Source organism: Tachyglossus aculeatus, chromosome X1, assembly GCF_015852505.1.
Source record: "Tachyglossus aculeatus isolate mTacAcu1 chromosome X1, mTacAcu1.pri, whole genome shotgun sequence".
NCBI classification, from domain to species: Eukaryota; Metazoa; Chordata; class Mammalia; order Monotremata; family Tachyglossidae; genus Tachyglossus; species Tachyglossus aculeatus.
In genome coordinates this window covers 92866761-92892824 of record NC_052101.1, presented here as the reverse complement: position 1 = coordinate 92892824, position 26064 = coordinate 92866761, and the positions used below count along the sequence as shown (strand labels likewise).

General features: G+C 47.8%; 1 protein-coding gene across 1 annotated transcript in view; it reads left to right on the top strand.

Moving 5' to 3' along the window:
* Positions 1–26064, top strand: part of PLXNA1 (plexin A1) — a 249591-nt gene that overhangs the window by 43715 nt on the left and 179812 nt on the right. The window contains exon 3 of the mRNA XM_038772017.1: positions 6440–6622. Within this exon, the coding sequence (XP_038627945.1) occupies positions 6440–6622 (183 nt within the window). The remainder of the gene's footprint in view (positions 1–6439; positions 6623–26064) is intronic.

The window sequence follows — 26064 nt, the reverse complement described above, 5'->3', positions numbered from 1 at the left end:
ACCACCCCGTGCTGTTTGTTTTTCTCCTCCTACTCTCTGTGGAATTGACATCTTTCACTTACTGTTTGTTGCTGCTGTGATTTCTGATTCCCCTAGTGATTGTCGCTGACTTTCATTGGAGCAGGAAATAAATCTTTCCTCTTAATTCTCTGCCCCCTGTTAGCCTACAACTGTTCCAGCTTGGCCAAACTCTGCTTTGTCATTTTGGGGCTCTAGACTGTAAGCTCTTTATGGGCAGGAAGTGTGTCTGTTTATTATATTGTAATAATAATTATGGTATTTGTTAAGCGCTATGTGCCAAGCACTGTTCAAAGTGCTGGGCACTGTTCTAAGCGCTGGAACTTTCCCAAGTGCTTAGTATGTACTCTAAACACAGTAAGTGCTCAATAAATACGATTGAATGAATTAATGAATGAATCACTTACAATGTGTCAAGCACTGTTCTAAGCATTGGAGTAGATACAAATTAATCAGATCGTAAACAGTTCCTGTCACACACGGGGCTCTCAGCCTAAGTAGGAAGGAGAACAGGTATTGCATACCCATTTTACAGTTGAGGCAACTGGGGCAAAGAGAAGTTAAGTGACTTGTTCAAGGTCACACTGCAGACAAGGGAGATAATGAGAATTAGAACTCAGGTCTTCTGACTTCTGGGCCCTTGCTTTTTCCAGTAGGTCACACTGCTTCCAAGGCCATGCCTAGTTATGAACCAATTGATCGATAGTATTTATTGAGTACTTACTGTGTGCGGAACGCTGTATTAGGTGCTCGGGAGAGTGCAATTCAATAAAGTTGGTAGACATGATCCTGGCCCTCAAGGATCTTAAAATCTAGTGCATGGCTTTGAACAAGTCACCTTACTGCTTTGCAGATAAAAGGGTAATGAGGGGTTCAAGGTTGAACCATTAGGCGTTTTGAGCCCCTTGGATGACTACAAAAGCAGCTCCATCCACATTTTGTGTGTGGGTTGAGGAGAATTTCAGAACATGGTAAATAATTCCAGACAATTCAGCCTCCTAATTTGTATTTGCCCTGCTCTTATGCCCCCAACCCTCATACCTTCCCACTCTTACCATCATACAAAAACATACATAACCTCACACACCCAAGTGCATATTTTCATATTCACATAACCTGGCACACACTTCAGCCCAGCCAGATCTTCCACCTCCTCTGACCTCTTGTGGCCCACTTCTTCCTCCTGGAGGCCTTGTAGGGTGTAGAGTGCTCAGGTGAGGTGTGCAGAACAGCAAAGGCATCTCTCTCTCTCTCTCTCTCTCTCTCTCTCTCTCTCTCCCTCGCTCTCACTCTCTCTCTCTCTCTCTCTCTCTCTCTCTCTCTCTCTCTCTCTCTCTCTCTCCCCCTCCCTCCCTCCCTCCCCCTCAATTTTGGTTCATTCTATGGAGGAGATCCTGATTTTTGCCCAAGAAGAATAACAATCATTCTATTCCAGGCCAGTGGGTGCACTCTACATTTCACTGGTTTTAGATATCCTTCCAATGACTATTTGGGGAGGTGGTGGTTAAAAACAACCCTGCAAATAGATTCCAAGCTTGCAAAATTTTCCTCCAGCCCATCGAACTGGAAGGGTCCTCAAAAAATCACTTGGTTTAACCCCCTGCCACCAAAGGGATCCCCTAACTGGTGCACAGAAGCACCCTGGTGCTCCCTGGGAATCTTCCCGGTGTGTACCCTGGAATTTTAAGGCTCCATCTCTTGTGGGCATGCCCTCCAGGTTGGCAGCATAGCCACCTATTTGTGGGGAAATAAAACCTGGCAGTAGCCTGAGTCTGTGTTGGAAACAGTGGTCCAAGTCAGTTTTCGATATCCTATTTTAAAAGTTCTCCAGGGATAGAAATTCCGCATTCTCCCTTGGTAGCTCATTTTAGCTTAGAGTTAAAGATGATTGGTAGCCCAAGACCATGGAATATTTCATGTTTCTTTCCATTTTCACCTGTCTGCAGCTTGACTTCTTGCCTGCAGACTAATTTCCTTAGGTTCCTTTATATGATGGGTCCTTTCAAGATGGATACCCTTGGCTGTCCGAGGCACCCAGCACTCTGAGCGTTTGGTCTGTCAGCACTTTGCCTGCTGGCTATTTCCCTGGTTCCCCAGAAAAGTGATCTGAAGGCTAGAGTTCAGGGCAGTGACTCTGACCTCAATTGGAGGGGCCTCTCTGGCCTGCCTTTGTCCTTGGGTTGCCTGAAAAGCCTCTTTGGGAAGCAGAGGGGCTTTTCCCCTCATGTTGCTAGAGGGCAAGAGCCATATCTTGTAACTTAATTTTTACAGGGTCTTGCTCAGTGGCATGCTTATGAAGATGCTTCGTATGTACTCTTTGTTGGAGAAAGGGAATATTCAGGTGCCCCTGACCAGGGCGGTTTGTCTTTCCCTTCTCTTCCCTTCACCTCCCTCTCCCAGACCCTGGAACTGTGGTCAGAGGCTGTTGGATCATGGGTTGCCATGGCAACTGCTTTCTCCCTGCTGAGCTGCAGATAGAAAAAGATTTCACGGTTCAAGGAATTTCCCAGTTCCTGACCCCTTCTTCTCTATCCCCCCCCCCCCCCCCAACCCCCAACTTCCTTCCAACCCCTCTCAATTCTCTGTCATTCCTTCTTCCACTCAGTGGCTAGATCTATTGCTTGGGGAGTGTCTTGTGTCATTGACTCTCCATCCACACCACTCACTGACCATGGCTGGCTGATTGATTTAATTTTTATTAAACACTGGCAACATGCTGGGTTCTTTACAGTGAGCAGTGAGCCATTATCTACTGGAAGAATTTTGAGCACAGGAGGGCACCCTAGGTGTTGTTGAAAGGGCAACCAAGATCATCCCTACTTCAATAAAGGCAGGGTGGCTCTCACCCACCCCCATAATTCTCTTCCCTTCTGTCCTTCCCTCAAGTCCCTGCTGATTTTTCTGCAGAAGCAGTAAGGGGTGGGGGGCTTGGCGGCATTCTGTCAAGAACAGCAGTAGAGACCCAGGATTGGGGTGCTTGCGGCAGAGGGGTCTGCTGACTCCTCCTCCCAACACCTCTCACTCCTGGCAGATTCCATAATAGCTATTCCTTCTTCATGACTGGGAGGGTAGGTCCTCTCAGCTCCTGAATGTCTGGTCTGTCCTTTGCCAGAAAACAATGGGCTGGAGCTGTGAAAGTATTAGGACTAGGGGAAGAGAGTTGGAAGCATTACTAGAGGATGTGGAGGTCCAGGCCTGGGATCTGAAAAGCTGGAAAGAAGGAGCAAAGTTGTGGGTAGGCTCAAGTCTGCTAAGCCCACCATTACTGATTGAGGTGGTCAAAGATTCATTAATTCATTCAATCATACGTATTGAGTGCTTACTGTGTGCAGAGCACTGTGCTATTTCTGCCATTTGCCTCCTGTGTGATCCTGTGCTAGTCACTTGATTTCTCTGTGCCCCAGTTTCCTCATCTTTCAAATGGGAATTCAATACCAGTTCTCCCTCATACTTAGAATGTTAGATGTCCCTGGTGGAGACAGGAATTTGCACAACCTGAATACCTTGTATCTACTCCAGCACACAGTACAGTGCTTGGAACATAGTAAGCACTTAACAAATCCACTAGGTCTGGTCCCACTCCTGCCCAGGCTATAGGGATTGTGTCTGAGAGCTTGGAGCTGAGACTGGTAATGAGGTCTGATTGATCCATGGAGGCTGTGCCTTCCAGCCCTTCGCCCCTAGAGATCCTCTCTCTTTGTCTCTATGGGTAAATACCTGATGGTCACCTTGACTTGCAACTCCTCACATTCTCAGCTGCCAGGGGCACTCCATAAACCCTTTGGTGAGGGCAGAATTGAGTGGCTGTTTTGAACCCATCAGCTCAGACAGCCACTCAACTTGGGTGGCAGATGGATCCTGTGGCTGTTCAGTGCTATTCAATTCATTCAATCGTATTTATTGAGTACTTACTGTGTGCAGAGCACTGTACTAAGGACTTAGAAAGTACAATTCAGCAACAAAGAGAGACAATCCCTGCCCACAACGGGCTCACAGTCTAGAAGGGGAAGGCAGACATCAAAACAAGTAATTGGGCATTAATAGCATCAATATAAATAAATAAAATTATAGATATATAGATAAAATGAATTATAGATATCACAAGGTACCGCCATGGCCCTAGTCCCTGTGGTGAATTATTCATTTGGTAGTGTTTATTGAACACCTACTGTGTGCAGAGCATTCTACTAGACAGCTCTTCCCTTCCTCCCTAACCTCGCTAATCTCCTACTACAACCCAGTCCTCACACTAGGCTCCTCCAATGCTGACATGCTGACTGTGTCTCGATCTCATCTGTCTTGCCGACAGCCTCTTGTCCATGTCCTCCCTCTGGCCTGGAGCTCCCTCCCCCTCCATATATGCCAGGCCACCATTCTCCTCACATTCAAAGCCTTATTAAAATTGCATCTTCTCCAAGAGGTCTTCCCTGGCTGACCCCTCATTTCCCCAACTCTTCACCCTCTCCTTTGCATCGCTTATTCACTTGGGTCTGTACTCCTTAATCACTTTTGATACTCACCCCATCCCACTCCAGCCCCACATCACTTATGCTCATAGCCTTATATTCTGCCATTTCCTCTATCTGTAATTTATTTTAATGCCTATTCTCCCTGTCTAGACTCCTCAAAGGCAGGGATTGTGTCTGCCAACTCTGTTGTACTGTACCCTCCCAAGTGCTTAGTAGAGTGCTCTGCACAATGTAAGCACTCAGTAAATATCATTGATAGGTGCTTAGCAGAGTACGATAGTTAGAGTGGGCCTAACTCTGACCTGTGCATTTTTTTCCTAAGTGGTTAGTACACTGCTCTGCACACAACAGGCACTTAATACTACTACTGCAGTAAAAGAAAATGACAATCATTTGAAGCTTGCACTCTAATGGCAACATCTTCTTGTCAGAACCCTTGCCAGTCAACTAAACCATCATCTGCCAATCTTTTTTAGAGCACATGGGGAACTTAGGGTATTATGCAGGGATTTCCTCAAAGAAACAGAGAACTGATGGGAAAAGGCCTTCTGGATAGTCACAAAGGGCAGATAATCCCCCTATTAGTGTTCTTTTGGCCAAGGATGGCTTAGGTTAGAAGTGCTAAGAATCTCCATGGATTTTCTGCTTGGTAAAGGCATCCCTTGAATAATGCCCACCTCCCTGATTAGGTCATCCCATTAGTCACTCTTAGCACTTATATATGCTTAGGTTTATTTATTCCATTTATTATTTTCATTGATTGTTATTTTAGTTATCAGTTTTATCTGTGCTCTTGCTCTTGTTTCCATTGTGTATGTACCATCTGTGTCTGCCTGCCTTCTCCCATTAAGTTTGTCGTGGTCAGAGAATTTGTTTGTCATATTGTACTCTTCCGAGCACTTAGTACAGTGCTTTGCATACGGTAAGCACTCAATAAATACGATTGACTGAGTTCTTAGGGGTCAGGGACCACAGTTTGTATTTCTAGTGTATGCTCCCCCATGCCAAGTACAGTGTTCATCACAAGCTCAGTATAGTCTGATGATGGTGATGGTGGATTTAAAAGGGTACTAAGTGAGGGAAGGGTTGGAGGTGCCACTCCCTCCTGCATCAGGGGAGAAAGAGAAGGTTTCAAGTGCTCTACAGCCTCCCCGTAGCTGTATAGCCACACAGGTGTCCTTGGTATTTGAGTATGATGCTCCCGACAATGAATTTTAATCCACATGTTCAGTTGCTGACAAAATGACCAATACATGTGGCCATATAAGATTTCAGGGCATATAAGATTTGCCTTGTTAGTACATTCATGCCTCCCACTCTGCCTTGAAAAAGAACACCTCGTTGGTGACTCCCACAGGCCAGACTTAGGCCAGGTGCAGTTGTCTCCCAGTGGTTCACTGCTGTGCTGTGTGGTTTGAGGTGGGGATTCATTGTATCTTTAAAGCATAGGGCCTTTCAACTCTGTGGGGACAGGATGAAATAGTATGGCCTAGTGGAAAGATCACAGAATTGGGAGTCAGGGACCTGGATTCTCATCTGGGCTCTGCTACTTGTATGTTGTGTGACCTTGGGCAAGTCCCTTCATTTCTCCAGGCCTCACTTTGCTCATCTGTTAAATGAGGATTCAGTACTTGTTCTCCCTCCCACTTAGATCAGGAGCCCCATTTGGGACAGGGACTGTATCTGAGTGATTACCTTGTATCTACCCCAGCACTTAGTACAGAGCTTAGCACATAATAAGTGGTTAACAGCTACCATGATTATTATTATTATGCGGCACCATTTTCCTCATCTGCTCACTTAGACCCTGCCTCTGAAAAGAGTTGCCTGGTCCCCTTTCCAACCCCCAAGGAGGTAAGATGTGGATAGAGCAGTGCTGAGGATCCTTGAGATTGCTCTCAAATCATATGGACAAGTATCTCACATCTGTCTCTGCTTCACCTCCTCTACAGCCCTTGCAGATCGATGACAACTTCTGTGGGCAGGACTTTAACCAGCCCCTCGGTGGCACGGTTACCATCGAGGGCACCCCACTCTTTGTGGACAAGGAGGATGGCATGACCTCAGTAGCTGCCTATGACTATCGGGGCCACACTGTGGTGTTTGCTGGGACCCGGAGTGGTCGGATCAAAAAGGTAAGACATCATCCATGTGTGGGCTGAGATGAATTGGGCCATGTTTAAGGGGTGATGTTCAGAATTGATTACTGTAAGAGCATAGAGCACTGGGGTTGGGGAACTGGGGTTGGATGGAACCAGTTAAATAACAGAGCTGGGTGATGTAGGGATCTCTGAATGTGCTGGGTGTTCTGGTTTGTAAGATAGATTTTTAATGTGAGGGGATTGGGTGGGGGGAATGAGGAGTGTTGGCCATTGATGGGATTGTGTAGATGTTTTGGTATAGTGGAGGGTTTTCTGTATTGTGGTTCAGAAGGGAATTTGTAGTTAGTAAAATCATTCAAGAAGTATTGAACTTCTTGGAAAAAACTGGCAGGTGTTAGAGACATCTCTCTCCCCATTGATCTATTACTCACACCCTCCCAAGTGCCTGAAACTCCCTCCCACATAATATCTGACAGGCCAACACTCTCCCCATCTTCAAAGCTCTACTAAAATTCTATCTCCTTTAGGAAGCCTTACCTGATTAACCTCTCATCTCCTCATCCTCCTTTTTGCATCATCTAGGCATTTAGTTCTGTACCCCCTAAGCATTGTGATACTCACCCCACCCCATTCCATCCCCACAGCACTTATGTACATAGTCATATATTCTGCTGCTTCTCCTATCTGTAATTTCTTTTAATGTCTGTCACCCCCACTAGATTGTAGGGTTCTTGAGGACAGAGATCGTGTCTACGAACTCTATTGTATTGCACTCTCCCAAGTGTTTAGTACAGTGCTCTATACACCGTAAGCATTCAGTAAACAACCATAGAATGACTGATTTGATATGAGAAGGCAAGATTTCCTCAGTGTGTCAGAGTTAAAATGATTGTGGGATAGGGGTGGCATTACGTGCTCCATTTCAACCTCCTTCCCTTTATTCACGCTCTGTGCTCATGATACCTGCATAAGGATTTCCATCTTATTGTTTCAGACTTGAGGTATGGAGGAAATACCCATAGATATGTGTGTGTGTGTGTGTGTGTGTGTGTGTGTGTGTGTGCATTCACACACACATGTCCTTCCCTGACCAACATTTAGAGGCATCCAGGGATGTGCTTGCCTTTGTCGTTCACAGCCGGGCTGGCCATAATGAATCTGGAAGGTTGGGTGGCTATTTGCTGAGGTTTAGTTGCTCCTTTGTTGTCTAGCGGGCTTTTATCATCATCATCATCAATCGTACTTATTGAGCTCTTACTGTGTGCAGAGCGCTGTACTAAGCACTTGGGAAGTACAAGTTGGCAACATGTAGAGACTGTCCCTACCCAACAGTGGGCTCACAGTCTAAAAGGGGGAGACAGAGAACAAAACCAAACATACTAACAAAATAAAATAAATAGAATAGATATGTACAAGTAAAATAAATAAATAAATAAATAGAATATTTAGCTTTTACATGTTGTAGCATCTGCTCTGGGCTAAACTCTGGCCTTACTTCTCAACATCAGCCATTCATCCTCATGTTGGTTGAAAGGAAATGAAGCAGAGAAGTCATCGTCATCATAGTCATTGTCAGTGAATGATCATTAAACTGATTCTTGGGTCTCTCCCCTAAACCACAGTAGAATCACTGATCTCTGCTGGAGATGGAAGAAAATGCATATCACCATCGCCAGTGTTGTCTGAATGCCTACTGTGGGCAGAGCACTGTTCTAGGCTCTGGGGGAATGTGCAGAAGAAATTCAAGATTCAGCTCCTACACTCAAGGAGCTTACATTCTAATGGGGGGTAGGGGACAAGCAGGCATAAGTTTCCAGATCTACCAGAGTTGAGGGAGAGAGTAGTAATAATAATAATAATAATAGTGATAATAATAAAACTGTGGTATTCAAGTGCTTACTTAGTGCCAGGCACTATGCTAAGCACTGGGGTAGAAAAAAATTTGTCAGGTTGGACACAGTCCCTGTCCCACACGAGGCTCACAGTCTTAATCCCCATTTTACAGATGAGGGCACTGAGGCAAGGAGAAGTGAAGTGACTTGCCCAAGGTCACACAGCAGACAAGTGGCAGAGCAGGGATTAGAACCCAGGTTCTCTGATTCCCAGGCCCTTGCTCTATCCTCTAGGCCCCACTACTTCTCTAGTAGAAAATGAAGTTTTGCTGTTGTTATTCCTGAAGCAGGACCTCCACTGGGCCATCCACCTGTGCTGTGCTCTGAAAAAGACTGGCCTCCCCTTGGCAAGGGTGTGCTATCATTTCACTGCTGCCAAGGCCAGGAGGGATCCTCTTTGCCTGATAGGGATTGCAGCTGGCCCTCTACCCATATCCCCACCAATGGGGAGTGAGATGGGATTGCCTTTGCCCGGTTGGCCAGCTGGCTGGTGGAGCCGGGCCCACCCTCCTAGAGGGGGTCCGAGTTTGCATCCCACGGGGCTGAGCCCCCTTGGGTTTCTGAGAAGCCATGGGACTGACAGAGGGACCCTAGTATGTGGGAGGGGTTGAGGGAGAGTTTTACTGGACTCACTCCTGCTGTCAAGGGCTGGGGCTCCCTGTAGGTGGGGTGGGGTGGGGTTTAGTGCTTTTCTCCCCACTATACAACAAGCCTATTGTGGCCAGTAATTAGCAAATAGCTCTCTCTCTCTCTCTCTCTCTCTCTGTGTGTCTGTGTGTCTGTGTGTGTATGTGTCTGGAGAGCTTTCTTTATCTCCACAGGGCCTGAATTTCCTGTTATCATAACATATTTCCTATAATTACAACTGCAAAGGCACTCTATAAAACATCTACTACATTAACTGCATCTCAAGGCAGAATTCTGGGGAGGACTTGGGTAACCCTGAGTCGTCCCAAGACAGGAAGGAGGTTCAAAGGGAGGCTGTCCTATTCTTCACTTTGGCTCTTCCCTGCTCTTCTTCTGTCAGGTATCAGGAGTTAACTGTGGTATTTCACTTGTGATATTTGTGAAGCACGTACTCTGCGCCAACCACTGTTCTAAGTGCTGGGGTAGATCTAGCACTCAGAACAGTGCTTGGCACATAGTAAGCGCTTAACCAATACCATTATTATTATTAGGGTCAGACAAAGTTCTTGTCCCACACGGTGTTCACGATCACCTGTCTACATGTTTTGTTTTGTTTTGTTGTCTGTCTCCCCCTTCTAGACTGTGAGCCCGTTGTTGGGTAGGGACCGTCTCTATATGTTGCCGACTTGTACTTCCCAAGCGCTTACTACAGTGCTCTGCACACAGTAAGCTCTCAATAAATGTGATTGAATGAATGAATGATCTAAATAGGAGGGAATCTGGGACAGTATGACCTGCCCAGGTGGAGGCCCACCCAGTTTCTGCTGCCTCTTTGGCAGCCCCCTCAGAGTTCTGTGCGCCCCCCTCCCCACTCTGTCCACCCCTTCCTAGGAGGCAGGGTCCTGGGAGGGGTCTCGAGTGGTGATAGAAGATTTGGGACAGGTGGTGGCAGCTGCACTGTGGCCCTGTGGTTTTTCTAGCCATTTTCCCGGGGTTGAAGCCCTTTCCTGGACTTTTCTAGGAGTAGGTTGGAGCTTCATTCAGGAGAACCTGAGAATCAATCCATCAGTGAATCATATTTATTGAGCACTTACTGTGTGCCGAGCACTGAACTAAGCTTGGGAGAGTACAGTATAGCAGAGTTAGCTGATATGTGGGGTAGCACACCTAGCTTGGGCCCTTCAGAATGAGTGATTCTGAGATTGATTCCTTAATGATGAGCTGTCATCGTTTTCTTTCCAGATGGGGAGGGCAGAGAAGCAGTGTGGCATAGTGGATAGAGCATGGACCTGGAAATCAGAAGGACATGGGTTCTAATCCGGCTCCACCACTTGTCTGCTGTGCCACCCTGGGCAAGCTACTTAACTTCTCTGTGCCTCAGTTACCTCATCTCTAAAATAGGGATTGACGGTGAAGCCTCATGTGGGACATGGACTGTGTCCAACCTGTCTTGTATCTACCCTAGCGCTTAGTACAGTCTCTGGCACATAGTAAGTACATAATAAATGCCATTTTTTTTTTAAAAAAGGCACTCAGCGGTTTGGCCTTGCTTTGGCCCTGGCCATTCTTGCATTTGACCTGGGAGAAAAGGAGCAGAAGGGGTGTGAAAATTAAGTCGATCTGGGGCTCCTCAGTCGGGCCTGGAAGCAGGAGAAAGGGTAAAAGGCCTTTATGAGCCATATTGAGGGATGGGCTCTTGGTAAGGACTTTGTGGCAGGGAGATGGGACAGACCAGCTTTCTGCCTGACCAGCTGGGGTGGGGATTGGGAAGGTGTTGGAGGGGGCTGGTCCCGGTGTCCCCTGCACTCACCTTGTTCCCTGCTGTCTCAGCACCAGGGTTGGGGCGAGGGGGTGTGGAGCCGACAGAGGGACGTCTGGCTGAGGCTGGAGGGCGGGGAAAGTGCTGCCTCAGCAGATACCCGATCTTCCAGGGGGAGCCCGATGCAATCAGACCTTCCCAGAGCCTGGGGCCGCAGGGAGGAGCAGTGTGCCGAGCAAATCCCCACCTCCCTCCCTTCGCCCCACTCTGAAATCTGCTGGTAGCAGGGAGTGGGAGGTTTAGCCTAGAGACCTCAAGGGGGCATCGAAAAGGCAGAGGTCAGTTCTGAAGGACTCCCCTGGTTCCGTTTCCTGCGCCCTTTATGTCTTTCTCAGGGATCTAAGAGTTAAATTATCCTCCCCACCTCTCCCTCTCCTTGCCCTCTTGCACCTTAAACTAAGTCCTTTGAAAGTGGGCCATGTTGGTGTCCTGTTCCTGATGAGGCAGCAGGGCCATTTGGCAGTGCCTCTGGCCCAGGAGCAGCTCAACTAAGGAACACACTGCTCTCCCCATGGAAAAAGGGGCTAGAGAAGGAGCCCTGCTCTATTTCAGGGGCACAGTGTGAAGGAGAGCCTGTCCTTCCATAACACTCATTCCCGTGGATGGAATTCCACCACCATCAGCAGCATCTTGCTCCAGTATGAAGATGCTAAATGGCCAGGTTGGGCCCTGGAAGGAGGAGGCCCTTACTCGTATCGTTGTCCTAATTAACCCAATTTCTCTTATAAGGGGGAAGAGGGTTTGCACTTTTGCAAACCTCAGGCTGTAGTTCTTACCCCACGACTGATTTTATGGGCGTGTGCACAGCCATTATTTTCAACACCATGTTATCCTGAATCCAGACAGGCTTGCATTGTCAAAAAAATATTCCCTAATTCAATCAGTGGTATTTATTGAGTGCTTACTATGTGCAGAGTGTTGGAGTAAGAGCTTGGGAGGGTACAGTATAATAATAATAATAATAATAATAATAATAATAATAATAATAATGGTATTTGTTAAGCACTTACTATGTGCCAGCCACTGTTCTAAATGCTGGGGTAGATACAAGGTAATCAGTTTGTCCCACGTGAGGCTCACAGTCTTAATCCCCATTTTACAGATGAGGTAACTGAAGCACAGAGTAGTTAAATGGCTTGCCCAAGGTCACACAACAGACTAGTAGCAAAGCTGGGATTAAAACCCAAGTCCTCTGACTCCCAAGCCCATGCTCTTTCCACTAAGCCACACAGATTAGGTAGACATGATCCCTCTCCACAAGAAGTGTACAGTTTAGAGGAGGATTTTACAGAGCAATTCTGCCATGGCATTCCCCCTTCTAGACTGTGAGTCTGTTGTTGGGTAGGGACCGTCTCTATATGTTGTTGATTTGTACTTCCCAAGCGCTTAGTACAGTGCTCTGCACACAGTAAGCACTCAATAAATACGATTGAATGAATGAATTCTTCCTGCACGCGTAGTGAAGACATGCCTTCTGGGAGAACTTGAGTTTGTCCCTGTCCCAGTCCTCTTGGTGAGCTCTGGGCTGTCTCAAATCGATATTCTCTTTGCCTCTGGCATTTCATTGGCTTCTTCCCCACCCGCCCCCACAGGATGAAGGACCTGTATATGGTTTGGGAAAGAAAAAGAGGTTGCAGGGGTGGAAGAGATGAATCCTGACTCATCCATCTCTCATTTCCAACCTGTGCCTATCTTTTTCGGCCTTTCCTGCAGCTTCCTAATGCTGCTCAGAGCAGCTAGATTAGGAGCTCATAGATACCTCTAGACTGTAAACTCACTGTGAGCAGGTTTTGTCTGTTGTATTGTTATATTGTACCCTCCCAATTGCTTAGTACAGTGCTCTGCACACAGTAAGCACTCAATAAATATGATTGACTGATGTGTTGCATGACTAAGCCCTCATTTCCTCTAACCTCCCTCCCCTCTGTGGTGCCTACGCACTTGGCTATATCCCCCTTAAGCACTTTGATAGTGATCCTAGCCCCACAGCATTTATATACATCTCCTTATGCTCTACTATTTCCCTTATCTATAATTTATTTTACTGTCTGTCTCTCTCATAGACTGTAAGCTCCTAGTGGGCAGGGGTCATGTCTGCCAACTCTATTGTATCGTACTTTCCCAAGCTTTTAGTACAGTGCTCTGTACACAATAAGTGTTCAATAAATTCATTCATTCAGTAGTATTTATTGAGTGCTTACTGTGTGCAGAGCACTGTACTAAGCGCTTGGAAAGTACAGTACAGCAATAAATACCACTGACTGGTTGCTTGAGGGCTGCCTAGTTTTACTGCATGTCGCACCCAGGTTGGGTCATATGTGTGTACCCAAATGGTGCCTCTCCTATACCCCTCTGTTCATAGATTCCTTCTCCTGCCTGGGGCAGGGGTTGGGGTGGAATGAAGACATTCTTCCCCTCTTGGCCATCCTGGTGGCGAGCTCCACTGTTCACTCCTTCCGCTGTCCAGCCGTCCTCTTTTATCCTGTAGTCTGGCAAAGCCTCCTTGGCTTCCAGGGTAACAGCAGGCCTCTGGGCAGGAATGGGGTAGGTTCCGGGGGAGGGGTGACTCGGAACAGAAAGAGTTGTTTTTCTGTTTGTCTTCTCCTGACTAACCTTCCCTCGCCTCCTGACAAGCCCCTGACAGTTGGGTCTGCCGTACCAGGCGATGGACTGAGCACCTGTTGTCACTGCAGCTGCAGCCCGAGCTCCTGGCTTACCCATCACCCAGCTTCTCCCCCTTTCTGTTGCCCTCTGTTCTGGATTCCCAGCAGTCATTGGGCATCCCTCACCTGCTCCCGCCCTTCTGCCCCTCTGAAGACCATTCTTGCTGGTCAGTAGGCCGCCCAACTGACAAGGCAGTGGGGCCATGGGGTCATAGGGCAGGAGGGGGTGGCATGAGCAGGACCAGCTGGGGCGTCTGGACCATTGTTCAAGGAGAACTCATCATTCTGAGTCTTATCTTTGATACTCTGCTTGTGGTGTGGTTTTCTTTTCTCTTTTTACATTCCAGTGCCTGTCAGTCACTCTCCCTATGTCTGCTGGAGGGGGATGAGGTTTTCCTGAATCCTCCAAGGAAAGAGTGGGCCCCTAAACCCAAGAGAATCATTATCATGATCAAGCTCAAATGGCCTCTGCCAATGTCTCGGGGTGGCTTCTCCTACCACCACTGGGTCAGGACTTCTCACAGCCCTCTGGCTGGTTCTTTGGTCTCCTCTCCCTGCCTCCTTGGTTACTTCCTGGAATGCTCTTGGTCAGGTTGGTTTGCCCAGCCACAAGTGTAAGGAAAGAGAAACTAAGAGGCTGAGGCATGCACAGGAGGGTCTGGAAAGGAAGGGAGGGTTTAACCTTTGGAAGCCAGGAGGCACAAGAAAAGAGCCTCTGTACTCAACTAGGGAGTGCCAGCTTGGCACATTACAGTGATGGATATTCCCAACTGCTCTCCTTCTGCCCCGATGATTTCTCGATGGAATCCTGTGACAATGCCCTTTGCCTCACCCAGCCCGGAACTTTACCCCCGGTACTTCCTAATCCTGACCCTAGGTTACTGTTTCCTGACTGGTCTGCTCTTAGACTTAGTCATAGTCCACTGTCTCACTGTGCATATCAGGCAGAGGTGCCAAGCTTCTTCAGGCTTGTTCAGGGACTGCCTGAACCCCAGAAGCCTCTCCTGTAGTCCCAACTGCTCAAACTTAAACTGCTGAAACAGGAAAGGGGGTGCTTTGTGGGATGGGGGGATTTTCTTCACACTCCCGAATTGGACTGGGTTTGGTTTGGGGCTGGCCCAACCTGGCTTTGTGGGAATTTTCGGTTTAGTGGGGAAGACAAGCAGTCACAAGTGGAGAGATACCTGATACAAAGAGCCTGAGAGTAGGTAATAATAAACACACATGGATAAATAAATACATCCTTAACAAATAAGCAAACAAGGGCATCTGGGTGCTGAAGTGGTTGAGTGGGTGGCAATGATCAGGAAGGTGTGTGAGGGGGAGGTTAATCGGGGAGGGCCTCCTGGAGGAGGTGTCTTTGGGGAAGGGCTTTGACAGTGGTAAGGGACATGGCTTGGCCAACCTGATGTGGGAGGGCAAGATAGGAACAGTGGGTCAGAGGTGGGAGAGTTTAAAGCGAAGGAGGTTCAGGGCATTTAGTGAAGAACATAAGCTGGGGTGTAGTGAGGGAGGAGGGAGTTCCCAGGTGATTGAGAGCTGTGAAGCTGATGGTCAGACCTAGGTAACATAGTGGGCAAGTCTTCTGGAACAGAACAGAGCCTCCTCCTTTCAGCCTGACCCTCTATTGATTCCCTAAACTAGCTGCTGACCCTCCAGCTTGTGAATTCCTGAGCATGTTTTCTCTGTTCCCTGGACTGATCCGTGGGTGGTGTTGTGGTTTTGAAGAGGCTGAGGCCAAACTAAAACAAATTCCATATCTGCACTGAGAGAACTCTTAGGAAAGGTTTGCTGGCTTCCTCCCCTTCCATTTGTAGTTGGATGGGGCCTTGGCTGCTCTCATTTATCGCAGGAGCATCCCCCTAATCTGTGCAAGACTGGTGATATGTTGGTGAACTGGCGTGAATAGGAAGAGGGAAGTCTCCTGAATGGACATATTTTGGGCATATCCTTCTTTCCCCGAGAGTCTGAAGCAAGAGTGGAGCCACTTATTTGGGCCCAGAATGAAAATTGCTGGGCCTTTTCTGACCCCTCTCTTTCATCTCCTTTTCCCCTCTGGGTCCACTCTGTGTTCTATTCATCTTGCCTAGACCTTGTGGATTCTGATTCCTGGGTCTGGCCGGAGCCCGAACTTGTTGGGAGTAAAAACATTTTATCGAGCTCCCCAGAAGTCAAGGTCCTAGTTGGAGTTGGCTGCTGAGACTTGTTAAATGAAACTTTACCTCACCTCATGTCATGTGCTCAACAAAGCTTCCACTGTGCTTTTCTTGGGGCTGCCAGACTGGGTCACCCCCTTCCCCCCAGAGGGCATGGGGTGGCCCTCATCCTGGCATCTGAGCAGGGGTGCTGGCAGTTTGCCATGGTTGTAGGCTGTCTGGTCTTTTCACACAGGGCAGTGGTGCCAACTTCTCTTCACTCGGTGAGTTATACCAGGTCTTGGTTTTGTTACTTGTAAGCTACTGCTGCCCCATCAGTTAAAGCTGAATTTGCTGTGTGTGTGTGTGTGTGTGTGTGTGTGTGTGTGTGTGCGTGTGCCTGTGAGCATTTTGTTCACAATTAAAGGACTAAAACCCCTCTCTAGCCAGCCCTGGAGTAGACTCCTTCTCTGTTGCTGCCTCCATCTTTATCTCTGAGCAGAGGTGGGGATCCCTAAGACTGTGGGTTCTCTTGGGAGAATGATAAGAGGGGGTAGAGTAACTTTTGTCTTCTCCATTCTGGGCTCAGTGGAGGCCCAAGGAAAAGCCCTCAGCTAAGGTCCAGCTGACCCCCATGTGCCCCTGAGTGGGGAATGTCATATGGGCATCATGTGTCCAGCCACCTCCCGCTGGAGCTCCTGGAGATCATTTGGAGGAGAGAGCTGGACGGCTGACAAGGGATCGCTAACCCAGCTGTCTGGGGCTCACAAGGGCCTTTTGTTCTGCTGGCTTGCTTGCCTGCCGTTTCTCTCTTCCCCTTCCCCTCCCCTCCCCTTCCCTCTCCTCTTGGCTTCTTTCTCTCTCTTCCCTTTTCCTGCCTCTCCCCTCTCCTGCCTGTCCTCTTCTTCCCTAACCTTCCCTTCCCTGCCCTCCCCCCAGACACACACACACATTATTGGTCACTGATAGGTCCTGGCCTAGCTCAAGCAGACCATCCTGGCTGCCTCTTTGTCCTGCCAGACCAGCTCTCTGTGGTCTGGGTTCCTCTGGGCAGCATCCTCCGGGTGGGAGGTGGAGAATGGGGAGTGGGCACCAAAGCTGATTGTGTCTGGCTTTTTTCTACAGCTCCCCTCCAGGCAGGATACCTCATTGTGCCTGGAAACAATGAGAGAGTCATTGTTCTCATTTCCCCATAGTGAGCAGGGGAAATGGGGTTGTGGGTAGTTAGGAACCTTCTCCCCCCACCCCCCCACCTCCCCCTCTCCCAGGCGGGGATGTGGACTCCCCCAGCCTCTTTAACGATCTTTCTTGACAGGAGGCCCCAGAGACTGGCTGTATTGACAGCCGCAGGCCAGAGGTTAGTGCCTGCCTCTCCTAAGGATGTTACTCAAATTTCTCTCCCTATCCTGGGCCCCACTATGGACTCTGGAGGTGGTTAGACTAATGAGCCGACTGTTGGGGGAGGGGGAGCAAACCAGGGTGGGGGGATGGGCTGAGCTCTTAGGCCTAGGCTTCAACCAGTGGCCTCCTATCTCTCTCATTCCCACTGCCCTCTTTCAATTTTTCCTTTTTTCAATGCAGGGAGGTGATTGTAGGAGGAGTCTTGTTCCACCCTTGTTATTGTCTCTGTGACCCATCCCCTCTTTTGGGGTCCCAGGCACCTGGTATTTGGACTGTGGGAGAGGGAAAGCATCTGGGTCTGCCACATTGACCCCTTCTGCTGGAGAGACCCCCACCCCAGAGCAGTCCTGGTTCAGGGGCTGTGTCTGCAGCGGGGGGCGTGCAATGGGAGAGTCCCTTCTGTATCCTGAACCAGGGACCCACTTAACACAACCCCTGCCTCTCTTTTCCACCACAATTCCAGCCCTTGATTTCCTGCTCTGATTTTCCCTCATTTCATTTATTCATTCATTCATTCGGTCGTATTGATTGAATGCTTACTGTGTGCAGAACACTGTACAAAGCACTTAGTACAATTCAGCAATAAGGAGAGACAATCCCTGCTCACACCGGGCTTGCAGTCTAGAAGGGGGGAGAAGGACATTAAAACAAGTAGGCATTAATATAAATACATAGAATTATAGATATACACACAACAAATCAAGTAAGCAGACATCAGTATAAATATAATTATAGATATATACACATCAAAACAAGTAAACAGGCATCAATATAAATAAATGGAATTATAGAGATGTACATATACATATTATTCAAGTGCTGTGTGGCGGGGAGAGGGGGGTAGAGCAAAGGGAGTTGGTCTGAGTGACGCAGAGGGGAGGGGGAGCTGTGGAAAAGGGGCATTTGTCTTCAGCTGTCTCCCCAGCACAGTTGGTCAAAGATCCTGGAGTCACCCTTGTGCCACTTAACCCTGAATTCAACCTTAAGATCCTGGAGACAACTAGGGGATCCCATGCTGTACCCGGCCAGGGTTGAGGTGCTACCTGTCAGCCCTTGAAAAGAGAGCATCCCATCCTGAGCTCCGCTGATTGTCCCAAATTCTGCTGCGGGCATTCCATCTTTCTAGTTCAGTGCTTTTCAACCAGAGGTACCTTCCAGCCCCCAAGCTCCTTAGCTAAACCCCTGTGATATTTGCTTTGCTAAGGGAGGGTCAGGGTAACCCCTCGGCTTGGTTGTTTCACATCATTGTTGGGTCTCCTCCCTTTAATGTGAAGGGGTTGTTTCTGTTCAAATTTCCATGGCTTGTCTAAGTGTGATTGAGTTCTCATTCATTCATTCATTCCATCGTATTTATTGAGCACTTACGGTGTGCAGAGTACTGTACTAAGCTCTTGGGAAGTACAAGTCAGCAACATATAGAGATGGTCCCTACCCAACAATGGGCTCACAGTCTAGAAGGGGGAGACAGACAACAAAACAAAACATGTAGACAGGTGTCCATTCTGAGTCTGTTGGCTGGTCTCCCTTACTATCCTACCCATCCTGGAGATTGCTGTGGGTGCAGGAAAAGGGTCATGAGCAACTTAGCATACCAAAGGGAAAATGGTTGAAAAGTACTGGGTGCTGGGTTTGAGCTCCTGTCCCTTAAAGTTTGCATTTTAGGCATGAGCAAGGATTGGGAGCGGGGGCCGGGGACTCTCCCAGCCAATGAGGGTATTGTTCAGGGCTTACTCTTTCTTCTTTCTTCTTTCTGTCTCTTCTGTCTCTCCCACCAACTCCCAGTTATTTCCCAAACTGTATGCTTCTCTCCTGCCCTGGAATTCCTTTTCCTAGGGCAGTGGGCGGAGGGAGATGGTCTCTTTTTATGGATAATTTAAAGAAAAAGTTAGATCGCTGTTTGGCTGGGATGGTTACAACTGAGTCCTGCCTGAAGGGAGGGAGGAAGGATGGATTAGCTTACCCTTACAGTCTCAGGGTTCAGTGTTTCTGCAGTTCTGAGGTTCTCACTACAAGAAAAGGCCCCTTCTCCTAGAACTCTGTTCTATCCATGCCAGGTGGTATGAACTGGAGACTGTGGGGATGAGGTCGCTCTTGTCCCAGCTGTTGTTTCTAAACAGGGCTCCAGGCACTGATTACGTTTGATCATTTTGAACAGTGCAGTTGAGAGGTACCAGGTGTGGGGGTGGGCAGGGTGGAGGGGGAAAAAGAGAATTCCTCCCTTTGATTGGGCGTAGATGACCAGGTTGAGTGAGGGTTGTGGCATTTTGAGGTCTTTTTCCAGCACGGAGGAACATAAAACCATGATCAAGGTCATTACTGGTCCATCCAGCCCACAGTGGCAACAGGGTGCTTGGAGGAACCATTTAATGGTCACTGTATTTGACATCATCTTTCATGGCTAAAGATGAGCCATCAAACAGCCTTAACTTTTCCCTCTATATTTCTAACTTTCCCACTAGTAGGTAATCCAATCAATGAAGCCTTGGCATTTATGGAGGCTTCATATGTGCAGAGCACTGCACTAAGCACTTGGGTGAGTATAATAGAGTTGGCAAGCATGATCCCTGCCCTCAAGGAGTTTAGAATCTAGTGCAGTGTTTCACGACGTGAGCATCTGATGAACTGGATTCCATTTGCTCCCAGTTTGATTTGCTGTCTCCTATAATCTCAGGATCAGGTTTCAGTTTCTGATGAATTGTAGTGAACTCAAGACTGGATTTTATTGTCCTGCTGAATTGTACTTTCCAAGTGCTTAGTACAGTGTTCTGCACACAGTGTGTTCAATAAATACGATTGAATGAATGGAGGAGACAGACATTAAAATAAATTATAGATAGGGAAAAGAGCAGAGTGTAAAGATGTGTACATAAGGGCTGTGGGGACTGGAGAGGAGTGAGTATTCCATAGGGGATAAGGATCCATGTGCATAGGTGACACACAAAGGAGGGAAAATAAGGTGGGGAGATGAGATAGGGAAGGCTTGGAAGAAATGTGATTTTAGTAGGGCTTTGCAGATCGTAGAGTGGTGATCTGATAGATACAAAGTGGAAGGGGGTTTCAGGCAGGCGGAAAGACCTGAGCAAAGGGGTCGATGGCTAGAGACACCTCTCCAGTATCTGCCAATTTCCCATGAAACTACACAACTGCTCTGGCAGTGGCATTCCAAATGCTTACCACCCACTGTGGAAGCGTTACCATTTGTTTGTTTTGAATTTTCCACCTTCATGCCTTGATGGATGCCCTCTAGTCTGCCTGGAGACCCTGGGCCAGAAATCAGGGCTGGAACTTGGAATCTCAGGTTTATTTTTTTGATTCTCATACAGGTCAGGACTACATGGGCTTCACCTCTGGGCTTTGTTTTTCTGCGTGGTTTGTAACTTGGGAAATGCCAGAAGGCCTTGACCCCTTAGGGATGGGTGGAAAGGTCTTATTGCACTCCTCAGCTCTCCTTTGGGTATACCCAGCCTCAGGAAAATAGGGTGTGGTACTCTGAGACAATGAGAGATAAGGGTAGAAATAGCCAAGCCCCAGCAGGAAGCCCAGGATCAATGGGAGGAATACAATAGTTCAGGAAATGATGCGTGTCCTGGTCAGGGTTGGGAAGACCTGCTGACCAGAAGACTGTCAGGAAATGGAATCAGATAGAGAAGTTTGAATTGGTTCTTGGAAGGTCTTAGTCATCCAGGAGGCCGGGAGTAGAATCAAATTTCTGGGCCTACCTGGTTTTGTGGCCAGTTGTTCTTCCAGGTTCTTCTGGACTGGGGATGAACTAGACTTGTCTCCTCAGACTGATAATAATAATAATAGTAATAATGGCATTTATTAAGCGCTTACTATGTGCAAAGCACTGTTGTAAGCGCTGGGGAGGGTACAAGGTGATCAGGTTGTCCCACGTGGGGCTCACAGTCTTAATCCCCATTTTACAGATAAGGTAACTGAGGCACAAAGAAGTTGTGACTTGCCTAAAGTCATACAGCTGACAATTGGCGGAGCTGGGATTTGAACCCATGACCTCTGACCCCCAAGCCCAGGCTCTTTCCACTGAGCCACGCAGCTTGCTGTGTTCTGGCTTCCACCCTTTGGACCAGAGTCTGACTTACCCATGCTTTTCCTCAGTTTTGGACTTGTCATCTCTAAGACTGCTTTGGCCGTCATCTCCATCTGTGCAGTTTTCTTCACAAACCTGGGGAAATCTCCATTCACCAAGTCTTAGGTAAGGTAGGGGAAAGAGCAATCAAAAGGATTAAAAAACCAAGCCACACAGGTTTTAAGCTCAAAGGTTCTACCCAGTCCCAACTCCTTAGCTCCTTTAGGAAGCCAAACTCAGGAGTTTGATGCCCTTTGGATGTTTCTCAATAAAGAAATCCAGTATCCTCCTGCTTGGCTGGCACCAGAGCTACAGTCCCACAAAGAAACTGGGGGTTTCATGGAGTCTCATGCGCTATTGTCCTTAAGAATGTCATTCCTCTAGGAACTTGGTAACACCCGACCACCTCTGGTCCTCGCTTCAAAGCCGTACTGAGAGCTCACCTCCTCCAGGAGGCCTTCCCTGACTGAGCCCCCTCTTTTCTCTCCCCCTTCTCCCCTCCCCATCCCCTCCGCCTTCTTCCTTCACCTCCCCACAGCACCTGTGTGTGTGTGTATATATATATATATATATGTTTGTACATATTTATTACTCTATTTATTTTACTTGTACATATTTATTCTATTTATTTTATTTTGTTAATATGTTTTGTTGCCTGTCTCCCCCTTCTAGACTGTGAGCCCGCTGTTGGGTAGGGACCGTCTCTATATCTTGCCAACTTGTGCTTCCCAAGCTCTTAGTACAGTGCTCTGCACACAATAAGCGCTCAATAAATATGATTGAATGAATGAATGAATCAGGGCTCTGGGGAAAGGCATCTGGGTGGGTCTTCAGGGAGACCCCATCAGGAGATGATATGGATGTTGTTCAAATGTTCTGAATCGCTTGAACCTTGGGATTCTTGGTTACTCTTGGTACTGGCTGGGAGACATGCTTACCCACGTTCCATTCCTCAGCCATGGTCTCAATTGTCTCCCAAAGCAAGCCCAAGGAAGTCCCCTAGACTGGAGAATTACCACCAGGAAGGATACCAGGACGTGCCCAGTGTGAAGACTCTGGATGAACCAACCTTGGCCTTCTGGATTCTGATCTGGGGGATATGCAGAGAACTGAGTTTGCTGTGGCCTCCCCCTAAGTCTCCCATTCTGGAGCCACGATTCACTTGTTTTGCATGGTTTTATTCGGCTGGGCACATCAGGACTGGTAGTCCCGAGGGTGGGAGGGTGAAGAAGGGGAGGGGTGGGGATGAGGGGGGTAGCGAAGGATGACCAAGGAAACGGAGGCCTGCTCAGGAGAACTGAAGGGCAGAAGCAGAGCTACGTGGGAGGCTGAGACCTAGGCCAGCAGGTGATATGTTAAGGCAAGAATGCACTTGAACGTTTTGGGAAGGGTGTTGGGGGAGGGGCAGTTACCAGGTTGGAATGGAAGTACATTTGCAGAGCCTAGGTGGGGAGCTGGCATGGCCCCAGGTGGCATGGTGCCCAAAGGAGAAATTCCAAAGTGTCTGCAGTCCAGGAACTGCAGAGCCCTGAGGGCTGAATAATGGCAGTGAGGGGCCAAATTCCTCCTTTTCTTCCATCCTTCTTGCACTGGGGTGTTTTAGATATCCTCCTTTCCTCCCACAGACTTCAACCCCTTTCCCTGAAGCCTTCCAACCCTTGGTGGATCTAAGGGGCAACGACTAGACAGGGGAGATCCCAGAAGGAGGCCCCAGTTCATTTTGTTCCCCTTTTCACCACTCTGGGTTTGCCCAGCTGTCCCCTTCTCAGCTTGCTGACTCTCGCTACAGTTTGACTGATGAGCGTTTCTTGTGCCAGGAAATGCATTGGATGCTAATTCCATGCCTGGTATTGATTAGGGGAAACTGCTTTTCTACCTTTTTACAACCTTAGTGAAAATTAAAGGGAAACTTCAAGATAAAAAGCACATTTCTCCTTCTCTCTTTTTACCCTTCCCTGGATTACTAATTACCCCCACTTCAGGTGATTAAAAAGCAAAATCATGTCCTAAATATTCTTTTCTTAGATCGGCCACTAGCCAGGGGGCTGTTTACTCTGGTGGCTGTTCCTTCAGGCGGAAACAGGGGAGGTCTGAATGCTTCATTGCACGTTAGGTTTTTCTGGTGGCTTCATTTCTTGGACTCCTGAACCAGTGAATATCAGGGCTAGAATACTGGCAGGAAGGGCCAAATTCAGCCCTTCCTCTCTCCCCCTTCACCAAAAACCAAACCAGCTTTGGACAAGATCCAGCCAGAAATTTCTGTCCCATGTGGTATGATGAAAAAGTATATCTATATATATTTTTTAACACCCCTCTTTGACCTCAGAAAGGAAGGTGGCTCTCTGCCATTTTTTGGAGGGGCCATTGGGGTTGGGGGTAGGGGGAGTGTTAACATTTGTTTGTTTTTGCAAGCACCTTCATTAGTCCTCTCTCTCTATAGCATGAGAGGATAGTCCCACTGCCTCCTCTCTGGGGCGGCAGCAGGTTATCTCATTTCCCACCTTTTGGAAATAAATAAAATGCCTTAAATAAGTTAACCTAGAGAAGGACCCCACCTCCACCCATGCAGCCAGCTGCCCTCCTCTGGCCTTGCCTGTAATTGACAAACTCATTGGAAGAACAAATGTTGCTGTAATTTAATTTTCAGACAAACAATAGTCCAGGGACAATGTTAAATTCATGAAACCGGCTTAATGTGATGAAATTTAATGAGGTAATTTTGCTCTACCCTCAGCTCTGCAGCCCCCAGCTGACTGCTGAACACCTCTCTTTCCTTCCCCTCAGAGACGGGTCAGTGAGGCCTACTTGGACCCTTCACTTCCTCTCCCCCCCACCCCTTACCCCCCAGTGACTAGAAAATGAACTAGAAAACGTCACTTTCCCATCTCATGCCTGGGCAGGCCAGAAGGGTTATTCTGAGCTGTTAAGAATCTGAGGGAAGGATTTCATTTGGACTGAGGTGTTGCTGGAAGAAAACAAAGGGGGTGCCCCCCTTTCCCTCATCTGCCCCACCTAACCCTAAAGGGATTGATGTCGTCTAGAGGCCAGTGTGGTCATTAACTTGTGAGCCCCACTTACTTCACCTGACTGGAGACTGTAGATTTCACTGAGGGGAGAATTCTGGATGGAGAGAGGCTACCTTGGTTAGGAACACTTCCTGGGAGCTTGGGTGGGCTGGTGCTCTAATCATACTAACTGAGGTATTTGTTAAATGCTTACTATGTGCCAAGGACTGTACGAAGCACTGGGGTGGATACAAGATCATCAGGTCAGACACAAACCCTATCGTACATAAGACCCATGGTCTAAGGGGAGAGGGAGAACAACTATCGAATCCCCGTTTTATAGATTAGAAAACTGAGGCACAGAGAAGTGAAGTGACTTGCCCAAGGTCACATGGCAGACAAGTGGTGGAGCTGGAATTAGAACCCATGTTCTCTGATTCCCAGGCCCATGATCTTTCCACTAGACCATACTGCTGAACTGGAACTGTTTAGCAGACTGTACAGCAGATTCTAGACTGAAAGCTCATTGTGGGCAGGAAATGTGTGTGTTTACTGTTATACGGTACCTCCCAAGCTCTTAGTACAGCACTTTGCACACAGTAAGTGCTCAGTAAATATGATTGAATGAATGAATGAATGGAATTGGGTTGTGGTTCTGCTGATTCGGAGCTGAGCAGTTAGTCTGTGCAGGTTTCTCCTTGGGATGGCTAATTGAGGTGAGGGCTTGGCTTGGGAGATACATTGTGTTTAGGAGTTGATGAGTATTCCTCTCAGAATGGGGAGGACTGGGATGGTAAAAAGGCTTTTTTCCTACACTTTACTGTTTAATCAGTCAGTCATATTTATTGAGAGCTTATAGTCTAGACAGAGGAGAACAGTCTATAGGGGGAGAATGTATATACCTAATGTGTAGGGGTCTGTCTCCATAGAGGTGCAGTGTGCAGGACCTCTGCAGTAGTCACTTTTAGCTGACCAGACCCAAGGTCTGAGTGGGACTTGTGACTAAGGGATCCTGAAAGCTGAGCTTGTCATTCAGAGATGGTCCTCCTGGCCCGATCAATCAAAATTTTGTGGGGTGGCAGAGAGGTAGGATGCTGTCAGAGGTGGCTTTGTTCTGGGAATCAGTCAATCAGTAGTATTTCTTGAGCCCCTCATATGTGCAGAGCACTATACTAAAGGTTTGGGAGACTGCATTAGAGTTAGTAATGTAGAGTAGAGTTAGTAACAATCCCTGCCCTCAAGGAGTTTAAAATCTAGGGTCTGGGAGCTTGCCAATAAATAAAGGTCTCAAGCCAGCTCTATTCCCCAAGGCAAAATAGAAACAAGTTTTGATGTCAATGGCTGTGGAATGAAAATTGGGAGGCTTTGTTCAGCCATAGCTATGAAAACTTTGGAATGATTTGCTGAGGCTGGTTTACTCTAAGACTTCCTTCCTCCAGCCAGCTGGCGCCGCATTCCAATCAAATAATCATATTTTTTGAGCGCTTACTGTGTGCAGAACACTGTTCTAAGCACTTGGGGGAGAGTGCAATAGAACAGAGTTGATAGACAAGTTCCCTGCCTATAACAAGCTTACAGTCTAGGTGGCTAGGCCTCAGCTCCATCCAGGAACCTAAGGCAAATTCTCTCCTGGAACCTGGCTTCCCACTGACCCTGGCCTATACTACTCCATCAGTCAACCAATCAATGGCATTTAATGAGTGTTTATTGTGTGCAAAGCACTGCGCTAAGCACTTGAGAGAGTACAATACCATAGAGTTGGTAGGCATGTTCCCTGCCCACAGGAGCTTACTGTCTTACGGTATTGGCGGCTGCTCTTATGATAAGATTATTATTGAAAACTTGT